This window comes from Cheilinus undulatus, linkage group 23 (genome assembly GCF_018320785.1).
Source record: "Cheilinus undulatus linkage group 23, ASM1832078v1, whole genome shotgun sequence".
Lineage (NCBI taxonomy): Eukaryota > Metazoa > Chordata > Actinopteri > Labriformes > Labridae > Cheilinus > Cheilinus undulatus.
The window spans coordinates 5,402,625-5,419,166 of NC_054887.1; the positions used below are offsets into that span (position 1 = coordinate 5,402,625).

At 42.2% G+C, this 16,542-nt stretch overlaps 1 protein-coding gene across 1 annotated transcript; it reads left to right on the forward strand.

The window, feature by feature from the left end:
• Window positions 1–1,131: 1,131 nt before the first annotated feature.
• On the forward strand, window positions 1,132–2,400 carry LOC121505767 (serine/threonine-protein kinase pim-1-like). Its single transcript, XM_041781322.1, has one exon. It carries the CDS (start codon window positions 1,132–1,134, stop codon window positions 2,398–2,400), a length of 1,269 nt encoding a protein of 422 aa, XP_041637256.1.
• Window positions 2,401–16,542: the final 14,142 nt, after the last annotated feature.

Below are 16,542 nucleotides of genomic sequence, written 5' to 3' on the forward strand. Positions count from 1 at the left end.
TACATACATAGGGTCCGTTACAACACACACACTTAGCTTCATGTTAGCACGTTAGCTACAACCATACATTGGTTGAAAGAAAACAGCAACAAACTATTGAAACAAACAGCTAACCAGCAGTCAGATCTCATCAGACACCACATTAAAATTCAGCATTTTGCATCAGTCTCAATCTAATGAATATTGTCTGCCTTCATTAACTAGCTTACATGTTTATCATTAGCATGATGCTAACGTATCTGCTCACACCAACAACAAATTATATTGTGAGCGTAGCTTTCAGAAGTGCATTGTGGACATTTCTCTCTCAGTCTCTGATAAGTTTGAATACTTATCGCTACAAATTTAATAGGTACTCCAGGCAAACCTGGAAGTTTGCGTAGCATGGGTTCCCTCGTCGTTGAGTTTATGGGGTTTTTCAGTGGGTTTTTGGATTATTACTGAAAATAAGCTGTGTCCAATAGAAGTTTATAAAACTTACAGGTTTTGTTCATGAAGATAATCTTCATAAACTGATAACATAAGAATCATATCCTGTTCGCTAATCTAACTGCTATATTGAACTACAACACGGTCAACTGAATTTACGTCATCACATGCATATACAACTGAACGGCTCAGTTGCCGCCCTTCGGATGATGACGTATGTTGTCCTTGTTAGCTATCTTTTAGCAACCGCCTTTATTAAGACGTGATAAGATACACAATTCAAAGGTGGGGCACGTTTCAGATGTATTTTATGTTTTAGGATAAAACATTAAATTCTCCTGAACTTGTGTTCACCACAGACCTTATTTCAGGCATTTTACAGAAAACTCATTCAAAATTCCCATAGACTTTCAGACAAGGGAAGCAGAAGTGCTAAAATGCAAACCTACTTCCGCGTTTTTGGACTCATTCCTGCACCACTCTATAATGACTTAAAGGAAATATGGCAATGCCCTTATATGGTCATTCCGGAACTGTCAACAGTGGAATTCTTGACCTTTCATGTTCTGTGACCTCACAAAGCACGAAGATTCCGTTCCCAGAGGTTATAGCTTGGAAGTCTCAGACCAGCCAAAGTCATTGCGTTGATTCAGTCTTTCACGTACACCACTTACACGTGTTTGGACTTGGACGATCGTCAAGATGAGTACATTTACGAATAATTCTTCGACGTCGCCCTTCAACGATCGTCTTGTTGCTCTTGAGCAAACAGACGAGAACGATTCTGACAGTGAGCAGAGTATCACAGGTTTAAATATCTCCAACAAATGTGACGCTCAGGAGATTATGCCAATCCAGTGTGCATCTCCTTCAGGGATTGTAGAAAATTCCCAGAGTGATCCTGACTGTGTGGAAGATGACCCGGTCTGTAGGTCTGGCTCTGCAGACCAGCAGACCAAAAAGAGAAAAGCCCCTGAGAAAGCAGCAAAGGAGCCTTCTGAGAAGAGGCAGAAGACATCCACTCCTAGAGAGGACGTCATCCAAGAGAAAAGGAAACGTCCTGATGAAGATGAAGAGCCCAGAAAGAGATCGAGGGCCTCCGAACAAGAGGAGGCCATCAGATCCTCGCTGGAGCCTACAGAGGAGAGGGAGGCTGACAACCTAACGTTTGAGGAAAAGTACCAGCAGATGAACCTGCTGGGAAAAGGAGCCTTTGGTTCTGTGTACGCTGGCTACAGGATGAAAGATCACATCCCTGTGGCCATCAAACACATACAAAAGGACTTTGTCAGGTACCATAATTATGAAATCCCTATGGAGGTGGCTGTTTTGCAGAGATTGACCAGCGGACAAGAGGTTGGGAAATCTGCAGCCGTTTCCCTCCTGGACTACTATGAGGAGGATGAGAAGCTTATCCTGGTCCTGGAGCGCCCGGTCCCTGCAGTTGATCTACTGGAATATATGCTGGACAGAGAAGAGGGCTTGAAGGAAACGGAGAGCCGGCCAATATTGAAGCAGCTGATAGAGGCGGCGTTGGAGCTTCAGTCAAAGGATGTGTTCCATAGAGACATCAAACTAAATAACATCCTGATTGAAACCCACTCTGACGCCCCTCGGATCAGGCTGATAGACTTTGGGATAAGCTGCTTTACAAAAGATTTGGCAGAATCTGATGGCACTCCTGAGTATTTCCCTGCAATGTTCGATGATGGCATCACCTACATCGCTGGTCCCACCACGGTGCGGCAGATTGGGGACGTCCTCTATGAGCTGATGCACTGGGGCATGGGACAATTTATAATGAAAAAATACATTGACGGTGAAGTATCCGTCAGTGAAGATTTGTCTACAGACTGCAAAGACATGCTGCGCCAGTGTCTAGCTAAAGACTCAGACCTGCGCCCCTCTCTGGAGAAGCTGCGCCTTCATCCCTGGCTCAAAGAAAGCCAGTCCTGTGATCCTTTAGTGTAACTACTGTCAGTAAATCAACCAAGGTCTATTTTGGCTACCAGCAGGTTTACTCTAAGTCATCTTGGAACACTTTTGGACCCTCTCTCTATTCCTCTCTTCTTCTAGGATTGAGATGACGGCATGTCGGAGAGATGGAGGTGGAGCCAAAACAACTCCACTGACACGTGCACCTGTGTGACTGCACCTGCAGCAGAAGCAGGGCTGCATCAACAGTGGCATCAAAGTCAGCTGTTAAAAATAAAAATGAAAATAAACTGAAACATCTTTATGTTTTAAACCTAGACTGTACAAAGAACTGGAAAAACCCTGACGTCAGCCGTCTGTTTACAATAGGCAGACTCAAACGGCTTTTTGAAGCCTTCCTGTCAGCTAGCCAGCATTCAGGTTGACAGAAACATTGCCTTTATCTGTCAATCAAATGAGACGTGCCAATCAGTGCGAAGTGAGTTTTATCCTAAATATAATCCAAACGATTGTGGTACAAAAAAATTCAACCCTCATACACTGAGAGCACAATAAGACACTAGCTAATGAGACACGTTTGGTATTTTGAACCAGGCTGTAAACCAGTTTATTTCTAGTGTAAAAACCGGCTGTTTAACGTGTGCAGATGGGACTTCTGATGTTCCTGCAGCCAGCCTCAAGTGGACACTCGCAGTATTGCAATTTTTTACACTTCCACATTGGCTTCATTTTTCAGGACCGGAGGTTGCCGCTTGGTTTTAAAGCTAAAATATCACAACGACAACTACATTTATTAAAGTTAAAATACATTAATCTTTTTAGACAAGAAGAGAAATTGCATTTTTAAGCTATTTTCTCATGATGGAGGAAAAACGCACTAAAAAGACACTTCCTGGTCACACTGGAATCTGTCCCAGGATGCACATATTATAAAAAAATTATTACACACTGTACCTTTAAAGTCATGCATACCAAACAATGTGCATTGCTCTTTTATCAGGAATTCAGAATCAACTTTTTTAGCCAAGGATGCTTACAAAAGAAGGAATTTGACTCTGGTTAGCTTTGCTCCCAGTGTACCTCAATGAAATATTAAACACAAAATATTAAATATAACTGAAAAAAGTTTGAAAAATAAGATTTAAATATGTACAAGCTCTTGTAGGTATTATTTCTAGACTGTCTAAGTCTGTGTGAGTTGATAGTATGGTTGCAAGAATGCTGACTAGACATGATCAGACGTATAAAGTATGACAGGATGTGGGCAGACTTACATGAGGTGGATAATATCATTTAAGATAGCTGGTTCATGCAATGTGCAAATGAGGTGAGGCATTCTACCACAGAGAGCCTTCTTACTGTATTTGAGTTACAGTGTTAGATTAATCACTAAAGTTTTTTAGTATGTAGGGGTGCGACGAGATCTCATGAGACCAAAATGTCACAAGATTCCTTGTCAAGATTACAAGTGTCTTGTGAGACCTGAGTCACAGACCATAAAAACCCAGCCTTATAGTAAACCTGAGCTGTTGTTTCCCTGTTACAGCCTGTTTACCCAGATAACACATAATCAGAGCATGAAAATTACCATGAAAACTTTATTGTTTATTGACCTGACTTTTTTCCATTGAGGACCACATACAGAAATATATGGTGGGGCCACTTTTATATATCTCACCTTGATATTAAAGTCAGTAAAACCAATCTAACGTTGGTTAAGATATGCTCAGTGATTGCTGAAATGGCTAGATGATGGCTGACGAATAGCTAGTCATTTAAAGATTTTTCATTAGTGCTGCTATTTGCGGCTATAATTCATAGGCGGTTATGGATCAAGGTATTTTAGTTTTTTGGGTGCCGATATTTTTACTGTTTATTGTGTCGTCTTAATTTAGTGCTGAAAAAACAAATTAAAAGATTAACAACTGAATGAAATGATAACTAACTAACACATGATCTAAACCAAAAACATAGTGCGAACGAGGAATCGCAGCAGGTAGAGCAGAGAGTGGAGAGATGTGAATGCCAGCTCTTACGCACCTGGGGGATCCGCCCAGGTGTGGCGCACACTTCCTACCAAGCCTGCAGGAACAGACAAACACCAGTAAAGGGGAACACACAAAACAGTAGCGGGCCCTAGAGGCAGGAGGCCATCACACCCCCCTCCATAAAAACGGGGTTCCCACCCAGGAATCACACACAATTCCTCACCAAACTGAAATTTAATTTGGAATTACCCAAATTCAAACCAAGAAAGTTCAAATTCTCAACAAATCAGGATAATAGTGTGATACAAAATTCTAATTTCGTTTCTTTTGTTTGTTTGTTTGTTTGTTTACTTTTACAACATTAGGTAATTAGGACATCAGTCCAACAATTATCTGTTCTGTTTTTAACCTTTTTACTCATCATTAATACTTTAAACTATTTACAAACTTACCCAAAAGTCACTTTACCCCTTTTACAATAAATACAAGAAAACTGACCTAATGTTTATTATTAATACCTCTTCCTACACCTACATCACCACCCTCCCACCTCAGCAACCTGGTACCTGGGAGCAATTTAAGAGCGGTAAGGGGAGAAAAACAAGTGGGACGAGATAACAACAAATAGCACAGGAAAATCATGTGGCTATATTTACTCCAATGGCGCTCTGGACAATGCATCTGCCACCACATTGTCAGACCCTTTTATGTGTCTTATATCAAGCCAGTGAGACCGAAGGAGTAGTGACCATCTCACCAGTCTTTGATTGGGACACTGTAATGAGTTCAGAAAGATAAGAGGGCTGTGATCGGTGAGGACCACTACAGGTATGCGACTAACCTTTTTCTCATCATTAATACTTTAAACTATTTACAAACTTACCCAAAAGTGCTTCTTTCTCAGTGGTAGACCAGTTAAGTTGGTATGAGTTTAACTTTTGGGAGAAGAAGCTCACTGGTTTTTCAATACCAAACTCATCGCTCTGCAGCAGTACCGCCCCCACCCCCACGTGACTGGCATCAACCTGGAGCGCAAAGGGACGATCAAACCTGGAAGCAGAGAGAACAGGTGCATTACACAACAATGATTTAACTTTGTCAAATGCCTGCTGACAAACAGGAGACCACTCAAAAGTCGCGCTAGCCTTAAGCAAATCGGTCAGTGGTGCGACTGCCTTAGAAAAATTTCTGCAAAAAAGCTTCTGTAATAATCGAAAAGACCTAGAAAACGCATAAGCTCTTTTTTAGTTGTAGGAACAGGAAAGCATGCCACTGCTTTAACTTTTTCCTCAATGGTACGGACAGCACCCTGACCCACCACCCAACCGAGATACGTCACCGTCACTCTGGCAAACTCACACTTAGCAAGGTTAATGGTCAGACGCGCCTCAGCAAGATGGCCGAACAACGCACGCATGCGTTCAACATGAGAAGCCCATGTGTCCGAAAAGACAACCACGTCGTCTAAATAGACAGTACACCCCTCCAAATCCCACAAAACGTTTATCATGAACCTCTGAAATGTTGCAGGGGCCTTACGCAAGTTATAAGAGTACAGACCATTTGGAGTAATAAACGTGGATACCCGTGCACGCCCCGACAAAGGGACCTGCCAATAACCTTTAACGAGGTCGAATTTGCTGACATATTTGGCGTGGCCCACTTGGTCGACACAATCCTCCATGCGGGGAAGTGGAACAGAGTCTGGCTTTGTAACAGCGTTTACCTTACAGAGTGTTGTCAGATTTTGGCACTAAAAGACAAGAGGAAGTCCAACTGGAAGAAGAAGGTTCAGCTATGCCATTATGAAGCATGTATTTTATTTCGGCATCAGGATTAACATGATAGAATCTTTGTCTGATTGGCTGGCATTTCCAACATCAATATCGTGCTCAATTAGGTGCGTCTGCATGGGAGTCACTGAACAAAGAAGGGAAGGATTTTATTACATTACAAAGATCTGCCTGGTTGGACTCAGTTAAGTGACCTACGAGGACCTGCAGGTTACTCAGGGACTCTCAGTTTCTAGGACGACCTTGATTCTTCAGTGGACACTGACTGTGGAGAATAAATCGCGGACACTCTCCCCACCAAACAAGTAGGGTGCATAAGTCCTGAAGCACTCTCATCCTTACTAGTGACATCTGAAACGCTCAGGAGTAGAAATCATGTAGTTGTGCTCAGATATTATTTTTATCACTTTATATGGACCAGAATACTTAGCCTGAAATGGAGAAGTCCTAATAAGTAACAAGGCTAAGACTTGGTCCTCCACACTAAACACGCGACCTTCAGCACGCTGGTTGTACAGTTTTTTTATTTTATTTTGAGCAAAAGTCAAGTTTTCCTTCACCAGTTCTCCGGCAGCATATAATCTATGGCGAAAACCATTCACATAGTAAGTTTTTTAGGCGCTTCTGCATCCTTCCACTGATCACACAGAATATTTAAAGGACCACGCACAGTGTGACCGAACACCAAATCATTAGAGCTGAAGCCTGTGCTCTCCTGCGTCTCTTCTCTGGCTGCCAACATTAACCACAGTATTTCCCTCCTCCCAGTCTCTGTCCATCTGCACACAATAGGAGTGCAACAATGATTTTAAAGACTGGTGGAAACGTTCCAAGGCTCCCTGACTTTGGGCATGGTATGCACATGCCTTGTTGTGCTTAAGGTGAAGCTGTTTCAACACTTGAGAGAACAAATTGGATGTAAAATTTGAGCCTTGGTCGACTGGATTACCTTTGGAATGCCAAATATAGAAATAAACTGAGACAGAGCGCGCACAGTGATCATGCGTAATGGATACGCCGCAGGATAACGGGTGCTTTGACACATAACTGTCAACAAATACACAGCACCTGAACGAGAGCGAGGAAGTGGTCCGACTTAATCAATAATGAGATGCTCAAACGGCTGATTTACGGCAGGAATCAGGAGCAAAGGAGCGGGCTTAATGCTCTGGTTCGGTTTGCTTGTGAGCTGACAGGTGTGACATGTTTTAATAAGAGATGCTACATCCCTCTTTAACCGAGGCCAAAAGAAGTGCCTGAGGGCCCGGTTATAGGTTTGTCCAACCCCCAGTGTCCAGGTTCATCATGAGACTCACTGAATTTAGCAGGCACAACAATTTGGATTATGGGGTCTCCAATGAAATCATCTCCATGAGCGACCCATTTTCTCGCCAACAGCTCATTCAGCAAAAAATAACCATGAGAATTATTTTTTACCTCATCTTCATGCAACACCATGTCAAACAAACCCTCCAGAGAGGAATCTGCAAGCTGCTCCAACTTTAGCTCTTCCTGCGAAACTGAGAGAGGGACGTCAGAGAAAAATACACCGAATCTGACACCTCACCTTAAATTTTAACAGGATCAGAGACTGAATGAGTGTCACATGTCACTGAAGGAGTTACCGCACACGCGGTGAAAACTTCAGGGAAGTTGGTCTGATTCTCGTCTGGCTGTTTCCTCACCATCAGAACAGAGGAGACTACAGGCGGCGGCGGAGGTGGAGCGTAGGCCCAGACACGTCCACCCACCACCCTGTTACCCAAAACCAGTGTGATGCCCTCAGTTGGCAGCGCAGGACGCACCCCAACTGTTATCTGGCCCTGAAAGAGATCAGAATGAAGCATCGCTTTGTGCAATGGGACTTGCAAAACCTTCACTCCCATTCCCAAAAAGGGCACAAAACACCCCGTGTGACTCTGTTCAGAAAAAGGCAACACTGAAGCCAGAATGAATGAGTCAAAGGCAGCAGTGTCACGCAGTATTTTAACAGGAACTTTTAAATCACTTCCCACCAAAGAAACGTGACCATCAGAAACAAAAGGCAAGAAGGACTCATTCACCAGGTAGAGCTTTATCATGCTCATTCACACTTTCTACCTTTACTGTGAGTGTTTGTGGCATAGACACAGCAAGACAGGCACCTTTTAGCTGCCCCGCAGGTCCACTCGATTTAGTTTTAGCTTTAAGTGCAAGACAGTCAGCTTTAAAATATCCTTTCTTGTGACAGTAGTCACAGACCTTATCTGATTTTCTCATATTGTGCTCTCTGAAGTCAGACTTACCTAAAGGAACAGAATAACTCACCGTATCCGCATCTGCACGCTCACTAAAACTGGCACTGTGAGCGCGCAACTCACCAAAACAGCGTCTGTGCGTCAACACGTAATCATCAGCCAGGGCAGCTGCTTCATTTACATTTTTTACCTTGTGATCATTCATATGTTGTGCAGTGTTCTCAGGAATTGAATTTTTAAACTGCTCCATTAAATCACACAGATCATCAAAAGTTTCTATTTTCAACGTGGAACACCAGCGCGTAAAATGTCCAGTTAGATCACAAGCGAACTCGAGATGCGTTTGTTTATCAGCTTTTCTCCATGTACGAAAGTGTTGGCGATAAGCTTCGGGTACAACCTCGTAAGCTTTTAACACAGCAGACTTTACAAGGCAATAATTTTGGCTGTCTGACGCGGACAGAGCTGAATAAGCTTCCTGCGCTCTGCCGGTCAGTGCGCACTGCAACATTAAAGTCTGAGCAGACTCTGGCCACTTTCTAGTCTCTGCAACACGCTCAAACAATGAGAAAAAAGTCTCCAGGTCTTTTTCATCAAATTTAGGTAACAGCCTAAGATTACCTAAAACATCAAAACACTCTGGCTCCGGAAAACACGAAGACGCTTCCAAATCAAAAGAGCTGTTTCCAGTTGACTTACCGCTTTTGATTAAATCCAGCTTGTTCTGCTGAAGCTGGAGCTTGGCCTGCTCAGTCTGAAAGTGCAACCGTTCAACAGCCAATTTCTTTTCAATTCCTGTTTTTTGTTTCATTTTATCGTACTCTAACTGCAACATCAACATTTCTTTTTGCTAATCGAAATTTAAATTAGATGCCGCAATAAAAGGCGGAGAAAAACCAGCACCGGGAGGACACAAAGGCTCTGCAGCCAACACACCCATCTCATTTAAATTTGCTTTCAAAATACTCTTTACAGTGTCCTTTAATAGCTTGTCAGATATTTCAATTTCAAAATGCTCTGCAATTTTTAACAGTAACGAACTCAGAAATATCAGACATTTAGATTTATTTTTTTCTGCGGTCCAAATCAAAGATTAACAAAATTTACCTACCAGAAACCTCGCGCACAACAAAGTGATAACAAACACCAAAAAGAATACTTACTGAGCTGCTTTAATTCCCCCCCACTTTAACAGACGGGACAAAGTTTGAGACACCCCAAACCCTGACTGCCTACCCACAGATCTAACTTAAGCCTCAAATAGACGTCTTCGATGGCCTGCCGAGCTCGAAACGTCACCAGACTCGAAATATCACATTTTAAAGTTCAAAATATGAATTAATATTTAAAAATGTGAATCTAAAAGGTCAAAATATGAAACAAAAACTCAAAATTATGGGTTTGTCATATTTGTGAGATGCAAAATTGAATATATGAAATAAAAACACAAATTAATTTTCCCACATTCCTGACTTTTTATCTAAATGTTTTTTACCCTTTATGTTTTCAGATTTTTCTGACTTCAGGATATTTTAAATCATCAGGGATAAATTTCCATTTTTATACCGGAGGAAATCTGCAGACCTCATACTGGTGAGCCAGTCACAATAAAAATATGATATGATCTTGCGGGCCGGTTATAACTGTGCCACAGGCTGAATTTGGCCCCCGGGCCTTGAGTTTGACACCCCTGGCCTGAGCTAAATACTGCACACTGTACCTTTAAGTCATGTATACAACACATCTTGGATTATTTTATCGGGAATTCAAAGATAAACTCATAATAAAATGTGAATGAATTTGCAAGCATTTGCAGCACCTTCTTTTCGTTGAATTTTGGTGGGTACATTTTTTACTTTTCACCACTGTCCAACATTATTCTGCTGTCTTCTTCTGTAATTTTGCCGTCAACTTCCACTCATGTTCCCCATTTATGTCATAAATGCCGACTCCAGGAGTCATGAAAAATCAAATTGCGAGGCAAATCTGTTAAGAGGCCAATCTTTTTTTTTTATCAAAAATATCCAACACCTAGTGCTTTAATGATTGTACCCCACAAGTCAGGACAAGAATGAATTGCCTTATCAAACTCTGTCCCTGCCTCATATTGCATGAATCCTGTCTGTGCTAAATAAGTGGATATTTTTTCTGCCTTATTTCCCCTCAGCTCCAATCAAAGTTTAATTAGAACAGGAAAAACAACATGTGTCTCTCAAGGACAATAAACAGTCAGCAATAAATAACCACAGTCCTTGGAAAAAGTGGAACTGTGAATGTGGAAAAGCTTACAAAACATCCCATACACACTAAAGTGCACACACACAAAGAAAGGAGCACAGCCTTTATCTAGAAGATAAAAACAGCTCTATTTGGGCATTGGCTTCGAGCAGTAGGCGATAACACTGGAAATTAGAGCGTATAAAAGCTTCCCCACTGGGAGCACCATCAATGGGTTTACTGCCACATTTTACTCAGTGTGTGTACTCATGTGTGTTTATATTATACGCGTGTGTTGTGTATGCAGTGTGCAGTAAAATAGGTGAACACATGATGTCGTGAGTGTCTGTGTGGCTTCCGTCTAAGTGGGAGAGTGGAAGCATCTGGAGATTTTTTTTTTTCCTCCTGTTCGCTCTCTGTCGCTCTTTCTCATGGCTTGATTTGAGGCAGAACTCCATTCCTCAATTCCACACCCTGAGTGCTGTTGATAAGGGCCCCGCTCGCTGCAGTCGGGCCCCAGAGAGGGACACGGCGTGCACGCAGAATGGCAGAAAATCGAATTCCTCAAGACAATGAGGTCCATTTGTAGAGTTAAGCCGGATGAAAGGCCCATATTTAGCCAGCCAGTGTTTCAGCCGCCATCTCCCTGTTTTGCATTGTGGGCCAGTGAAAAATAAAAGCTTATTTAAGAGAAAAGAAAAGTTGGGGGAAAAAAAGTGTTTTGGACCAAATAATTAGCAGGGAAGCCAGCTGGACGGCTGATGTTTTTATTCTACATGCTTTCCTTTTCTGCTTCCACATATTTTTTGCATTTTATCTACGACTGATTGACAAGTTCTTTAAGGGCCAGAGCCACAGAAGAGCAGCGCTGCTTTTTCTGCACACCCTGAACAGTGCAAAAGAAAAAAAAAAAGAGGGGAAATCAATGCTAACTGCATGTTAACTTTGTCCGGGGTGCTCATGTCACATTTACATGCATGTAGATGAGGGAATATTCTAAAATTTGGCACGAAATTACTCCCTTCCTGAAAATAAGCCTCAGTGAAAATAGCAACTAATTCATAAAGGCCAGTGCTAATTACTACAGGCAGACAAATTGGTGCAATTTTACGCCAAATGAACCCATGTTTTAAATCAACACTGGTGAATGACTGAAAGAATGAGACTATGGTTACAAGAGGCTAAAAAGAGTTTTCTCAAGTGGGTGTCTGGGTTCAGCCTTAGACCCAGGATGAGGAGTTCAGACATCTGGAGGGAACTAAGAGTAGAGCCACTGCTCCTTTGCAGGAGCAAGGTGAGGTGGTTCAGGCATCCAATCAGGATGCCTTCTGGGCACCTCTATTTGGAGGTCTTTTGGGCAAGTGCAATTAGGTGGAGATGTCGGTGAAGACCCAGAATGCCCTGGAGTATTATATAGTCCGTCTCACCTGGGATTGCCTTGGGATCCCCCAGAAGAAGTTGGAATATGTTGCTGGAGATAGAAGGATGTTTGGGGTGACTAGCTTATACTACCACCAGGACTTGGACCTGGACAAGTGGACGAATCCATATCTTGGCCAAAAGGGAGGAAGCTGGACATGATTGACCTCTAAAAGGCTTCTTCAATTATATATTAGGTTGAAGTGGAGATGGTTCTTGTGGTCCGCTAGTCTCTTGGCTGTCTATCCATACTATTGCACCAGTCAAAGGGAATCCTTCCCAAAATGCAAAGAAAGATGTCTTATTCATTCAGATCATGGTTATACAATTCTTGGTCCGAAAGGGGCAACCGGTCTTGATTGAAGTTCTTTTTTTTTTTTTTTTAACTTATTTTTATTTAACATTTGTATAAATACAACATTGGAGATGCTTTCAAACATACACTTATCAGTCTTTCCATCCTTACATGACATTACTCTTTGAATTAGTTTTTACACAAGTTCCATCGAGTAGTCCTTAAAACAGTCCCGAGTAGAGGTCACCCCAAATACCTCTATACCTGTTGCATATACATAGACCTAAACTTGATTACAACTACTACAGCCAGCTATATGGCTGCGAGTGTTTACACAAACTGAAGTCTATCCAGTTGCTACCAAAACAGTATTTTTCCAAAGGTGTAAAGATATTTTTATACATTCCCAAACATACTGAAAAATAAAAGTTGTTTTGAACTGAACAAGCGTATTTAAATAAAGTACAAATAAATGCACAGTGAGAAAAATAAATAAATAGATAAACAATAGAGGCGACTAGAGTCCAGGCATTGCCTGAATTACTGGAGACCATTTTTCAAAAAATCGATCTGATTTCAATTGTAGCCTTGCTGTAATTTTTTCCATAATCAGAACATTCCTTAGCCTTTCTCTCCATTCCGTTATGCTAGGAGGTTGTGGTTTCAGCCAGGATGCTGTTATTGTTTTCTTTGCAATTAAAAGCCAAATTCTCAACAAGTAAATCAGATCTTTAGTGATGGAGCCTTCTGGAGCTATACCCAGTATGACAAGTGAAGGATCCATTATAAAAGTAATGCCCAGAATCTGTCTGATTTCATTTTGAATGTTTTTCCAAAAGCCTATAATTCTGGGACAGTCCCAGAATATTTGCATAAAATCCCTGACCTGACTTGATTGAAGTTCTTGAAGACGTTTTGCTTCTAAAATGAGAAAGACTTTAGGAGAGGCGACATGCCTACAAGAACCTGAATTTAGTCCAGTTGCCCTCCCCAATGGACCAACGTTTAGATAATCAGTATGGCTGTTTTGCGGTGGTTTAATGATGATAAAAAGATGTAATGTTGCACTAAACAATTCAGCCAAAGAGAGAAAATTTACTATAAATATGAAAAGCATGTATTCTTAAAAAGCATGACATTGTGCAAACTATCCTGTAAATGCAAGGACTGTACAAAGTTGCTAATTGAAAACACGAGCAGCTAAATGCGAGATAATAAGCGTAAATGGGATGTTACAGTCAGGCATCGGCCCATGGGTGTTCAGTGAAGCAGACAGCCATTAGTTCCAGTTATTCCTCATTAACTATATGTCCCATTGATTCCTCCAATGGTGCGGTAAATGGAACAGACTTCAGTCAATGATCTGCCTGCAAACAATCCCTTGGACTGAGCACTGACATCGTCCACAAATAACACAAAGCTCCCTCTTGAATTCAGTTCTGTGTCGCTCAGGCTTTATACTGCAGAGCTACATAAGTCTTTGTGTTTCTGTGCAGTGAGACTTTTTTGCTGTGTGAGCCATTTGCGAGACGTTTAATTTGCTGAAGGGACTCAATTTCTTCCTCGGGTTTCTGTAAGACAAAACTGTTGTACTTGTTTCTCTGCCCCCCTATTGAGTGAGTCCGCTGTGAAACATCGCGGCAGAGTGTTCCTTCAAATCTGAAGTGGTATTGAACATCAGATGAGCAACCCCTTCAAAGGCACAGCTTGCACAAGGGCAGACAATCATTGTTGCTATAAAGTCCTCAGAGGAAACACACATGAACGCCATGTCCTAGATTTTACTGAGAGGTGCTCTCTGTGAGATTTTCCTGAAAACTGCTATTGAGTTTAATGAAATGGATAGTCATGAAGTTCATCCAGGAACTGCCAGCGACAAGCTGCTCTCTAAATTTGCAGGCGATATTATTTCTTTTGAAGATAACTTAGATTTCAAACAATGTATCATTGATCTGGATTTGTAGCCTGGTTTATATGCCAAAAAATCAAGGTTGACAAGTTATAAATTCATAAATATAATAATCTAGAGTGGAAAACCAATGAGTGCATTACCTGAGAATTATATATCATCTTTATCATATAACACAAATCATATGATAGAAGCATCATATGAGGAAGCACAGTCTGATGATCCTGGGGACCTGTCTTCATCCTTGGCAGAGGTCACTGAGGAGAGCAAAAATCTCCCCAGAGGCAAAATGCCAGATGTAGATGGGGTTCAGCCTAAATGCTGAAGGCTTTCATGCCTTTTCAGTGTGGTCATCTGGGACAGTACCCCCTGTATACTTCCTGTATTTAAGGTGTTCTTCCACTGATTGTTCAGAACGCTAAAGAAGACCGTGACTCGAAATGTGTTCGTTGTGCCTGGCCTGAAGAAAACTGCTTGAAAGGACATTTTTGAGTGCTGATGTCTCAGTTTAACAGATCTGGAACAGTGCCTGTGGAGAGTGGTTCTAGTTTCTTAAAAGGAGGGCCAGAGGGTGTGCTCAAATTATTGGGGTATCACGCTACTCAGCCTCCCAGAGAAGGTTTGCTCTTGTGTGCTGAACAGGAGCTTGGCCTATTGCAGAACCTTGGCTACAGCAGGAACAATGTTGATTCCACCCTGGCTGTGGGACAGTACACCAGCTCTCTCCTGAAGCAGGGCTTCTTAACTAGGGCATAGGAGTTTGCTCATCCAGTCGACACGTGTTTTGTGGACCTGGAGAAGGAATATATTTGTGTCCCATGGGAGGTCATGCAAGAGGTACTGCAGGAATATAGGGCCCTGGGACCATCATCGGAGCAACTCTGTGACTGTTGAGTGTTCACCAGAGCAACTCTGTGACTGTTGAGTGTTCACCAGAGCAACTCTGTGACTGTTGAGTGTTCACCAGAGTAACTCTGTGACTGTTGAGTGTTCACTAGAATAACTCTGTGACTGTTGAGTGTTCACTTGAATAACTCTGTGACTGTTGAGTGTTCACTAGAATAACTCTGTGACTGTTGAGTGTTCACTAGAATAACTCTGTGACTGTTGAGTGTTCACCAGAGCAACTCTGTGACTGTTGAGTGTTCACTAGAATAACTCTGTGACTGTTGAGTGTTGACTAGAATAACTCTGTGACTGTTGAGTGTTCACCAGAGTAACTGTTGAGTGTTACCAGACTATCCCTTTTTAAGGAGTAGGGAAATTTTTTTCACTGCTACACTGATCCAAAACGATCAGACACACGAAGCTATTCCTTTACCAACCAACAAAATCAACAAAAAGATATTCAAATGGCTGATTTATTTTTCCGTTAACTCTCTGTAGATTTAATGAGGACACAAATGGAAAACGGGGCAAAGATAAATGGCTTGCTGAAGGCTGACTAAGAGATAAGCAGACCCACCAGCGCTCATTTCCTTCTCTCTGTGTAAAAGGTTTCCCACAGTGTGATGCCCCAGCAAGGCCAGGCGGCTGAACGGCAAACGCCTGACTTTTCACCTCCTCCCCATTACCTCCTCCTCCTCTCACGCCATTTCCTATCATTAGGACTGCAGCTGAGACCCTCCTATGATGATGACTTTTAATGGCCCTTAGACCCGCTGCGATCCGCACAGCCCTCTGTATGCACCGCTGCCATTTCCCTCTGATGCGCGCCTGCTGCCTCTCTGACAGCCTCCTACAGAGCGATGGGAGGAGAGGAGGAGGAGACGGACGTGGTAGAGAAAGACACACAAAAGAGATACTGCCTGTCTTTACATGAAAGTCGAGACAATAGAGAAATGCTCTTGTTTTATATTTCATGTGAATCTAGGCTTCCTTCTCGGCCTCCTTGTGTCTTCCTTGGTAATTTGTTGCAGCCAGAAGCAGGAGGTGGAAGGAGGCGAAGAGGAGCAAACATAGACTTGATGACTTGTGTGTTTTTGGCGTGGCCAATAGGAAGAAGGGGTTGCACTTTTATTGGCATTGATTGGAGCGTTATATTGTGCATTGTTGCAAGATTATTACATTAACTGCTCTGACTTAATCACATTAGGAAAGCGAGAGAAGACAATGGAGTATGTCATACCCTCGCAGATACACACATCACAGCATCGGCCTTTTCTGCTCAGTTGGTTTATTTGGCTGCTTTCCAGGCAGCTACAAGAGCAGAGGAAAGTTTGCTGACTTCACTGACAAATGGACTTTATTTCTTGAAGTGGGTGGCAACTTTTTGGCGTGATGATTTATGTTGTGTTTCTGTCCTCAATGACTGTGGGAG

Bases quoted from the DNA above. Each gene is read 5' to 3' on its own strand.
- LOC121505767 (XM_041781322.1), top strand. From the start codon at position 1,132: ATGAGTACATTTACGAATAATTCTTCGACGTCGCCCTTCAACGATCGT.